This window comes from Blastomyces gilchristii, assembly GCF_000003855.2.
Source record: "Blastomyces gilchristii SLH14081 genomic scaffold supercont1.8, whole genome shotgun sequence".
NCBI classification, from domain to species: Eukaryota; Fungi; Ascomycota; class Eurotiomycetes; order Onygenales; family Ajellomycetaceae; genus Blastomyces; species Blastomyces gilchristii.
In genome coordinates, this window is record NW_003101675.1 from 1,992,310 (window position 1) to 1,994,351 (window position 2,042).

Below are 2,042 nucleotides of genomic sequence, written 5' to 3' on the forward strand. Positions count from 1 at the left end.
GGGAGGCTAGGGAAAAGGGAGGCTAGGGAAAGGGAGGCTAGGGAAAGGGAGGCTAGGGAAAGGGAGGCTATAGAAAAGGGAGGCTAGGGAAGCTGAGCTAGCCAAGGAAGCACGGGAAGCGGAAGAGAGACGTGTTGCTGCCCAGGCTGAGCGTGATAGACAGGAGAAGGAACTTCGAGAAGCCCAAGCCGCCAAAGAGGCCCGAGAAGCAGAGGAAGCCAGGGAGGCTGCAGAAACAGCTGCGCGACTGGCCCGTGAAAAGGCTGAGGAGGAAGAACGCAAAAGAAAGGAGATGGAGCTTAGGCGCATCAGACAGGCCGAGGAAGAGCGTCAAAAGCGCTTAGAGCAAGAACGACTTCGTCTTGCGAGGCTGCGGAAAGATCAGGAAGAGCAGGAACAGCGGCGTCGCGACGCACTACCTAACCGACTTCGTGCTGCAGCAAACTTCGTCGGCTCAAATGACCCTATTTCTAAAAGCCATGTCTGGCTTAAAAAATTCATGCCACTCGTAACAGCAACAACCAAGCAAATCGACCCTTCCTGTGATCTCGAGGTCAAGGATGACAGATGGATTCCCAACTATCTGGTTGCACCACTTCTTGCTACGAACGATCTTCAACTTTCGCAGTGTACGTCTATTCCCCACTATACCGTTCTTTTGCCCGTGATGCTCTTTGAGAGGACTCTAACCCTATTACAGATCCTAGTTGGGAAAGGCGGTTTGTCACTCTTACCCAGCGAAATAACCTTTGGAGGGTAACGCGTCGTATTCTTGTCGAGGAAGGCGAGTTTAACCCCTTGACAACAAGCTACGTCGATGTTATGCGGAAAGATGCCGAAACCCGACCCAAATACTTTGCGATGGAACACGTATTTTGGGTAAAGGTAAATATTTCAATGTACGCTTCCCCCTAGTTGCTCCATGCTCATAATATCTGTAGTATTCCGATTTCATGGATTTGGTTCCTCATGTCCCCCACCTCCACGGACTCGAGATTCGGACGCTTCGAATGCATGTCGACCCCGAACCTGGCCCCGAAACGATCCAGGCAGAACGTCAGCTCCCAAATGGGATAAGATCTATTACTCCTAATATAGATTCTGGGCCAAAATCCCCGCTCACCAACGGATTTATAACCTCTAATGGTCATCCTCATTCGTGAGGGTGCTTTATATGTCAATTTTGTTGTCTCCTTTGTTTTTCCATATGTGTTTGAGCTCGGAGCATGGTTTATATTTGATCTTGCTAGAGCCATGTGTGGGATATATGCAGTATTGCATCGGTCTTCGTTTTCTTTTTCTTTTCCTTTTCTTTTTTGCAAGGAGCAAATGGGATTCGGGTTGGATGGGAGGTCTTCTGTAGTGGTTTTATAAGTCTTTTTCGGTGGATTCGTTCACCATTATTCTTGAAATGGAATATCCACATTATTATTATCCGCGGCAGCGGCCAATATTACTTCATACCAGTCAGTGTTCTAATTCGCGGCGAGCATAGTTCACTTATTCCTATCCATCCTTTTTACGCCTTTGTAGCTCGCGGATCTGGGTAAGGTCACCCACTGGATCAGGACCTCACTAAGTGCCCTGCCCCACTTAACCTTCCTTACATCAGCGGATCTTGATAGAGCAGATTATTCAATAATTCTCATTCAGTATTCATAATAATATATCTATGAAATATATCTCTCATTATTTAAACAGTTGTATTGTAATCATGCCGCTTCTTACTCACTCACCTCTAGTGAGTGTGTCATATCAAAATGATAAAATTAAAAATTTTCATCTTCATTAATTAATTAATAATCATCACAATGTTAAATAAAGATGAAAATATTGAAGAGTGTATTCAGCAAGCTATCACTATCTATTAAAAAAATTCAGAATTTAAAATACTATCTCTTTTATAAGAATTTAATGTTCTCTATTAATATCTCTGAGTATGTATTAATAAAAGAAATCTGAATACTGTGAAGATGTCAGGTAATAAGAGATTAAATAAGAGTTAGAAGTTCTACTGATCTGAAATATTAAACAGTATCAGA

At 43.6% G+C, this 2,042-nt stretch overlaps 1 protein-coding gene across 1 annotated transcript; it reads left to right on the forward strand.

The window, feature by feature from the left end:
* Positions 1-10: 10 nt before the first annotated feature.
* On the forward strand, positions 11-1,666 carry BDBG_17109 (uncharacterized protein). The gene is made up of 3 exons (XM_031724897.1): positions 11-629; positions 701-885; positions 942-1,666. Exons 1-3 carry the CDS (start codon positions 293-295, stop codon positions 1,161-1,163), a joined length of 744 nt encoding a protein of 247 aa, XP_031578446.1. The 5' UTR covers positions 11-292; the 3' UTR covers positions 1,164-1,666.
* The last annotated feature ends 376 nt before the right edge of the window (positions 1,667-2,042 follow it).

Coding starts and splice junctions, on each gene's coding strand:
- BDBG_17109 (XM_031724897.1), top strand. CDS start 293: ATGGAGCTTAGGCGCATCAGACAGGCCGAGGAAGAGCGTCAAAAGCGC. Junction 630..700: donor CGATCTTCAACTTTCGCAGT/GTACGTCTATTC, acceptor ACCCTATTACAG/ATCCTAGTTGGGAAAGGCGG. Junction 886..941: donor AACACGTATTTTGGGTAAAG/GTAAATATTTCA, acceptor TAATATCTGTAG/TATTCCGATTTCATGGATTT.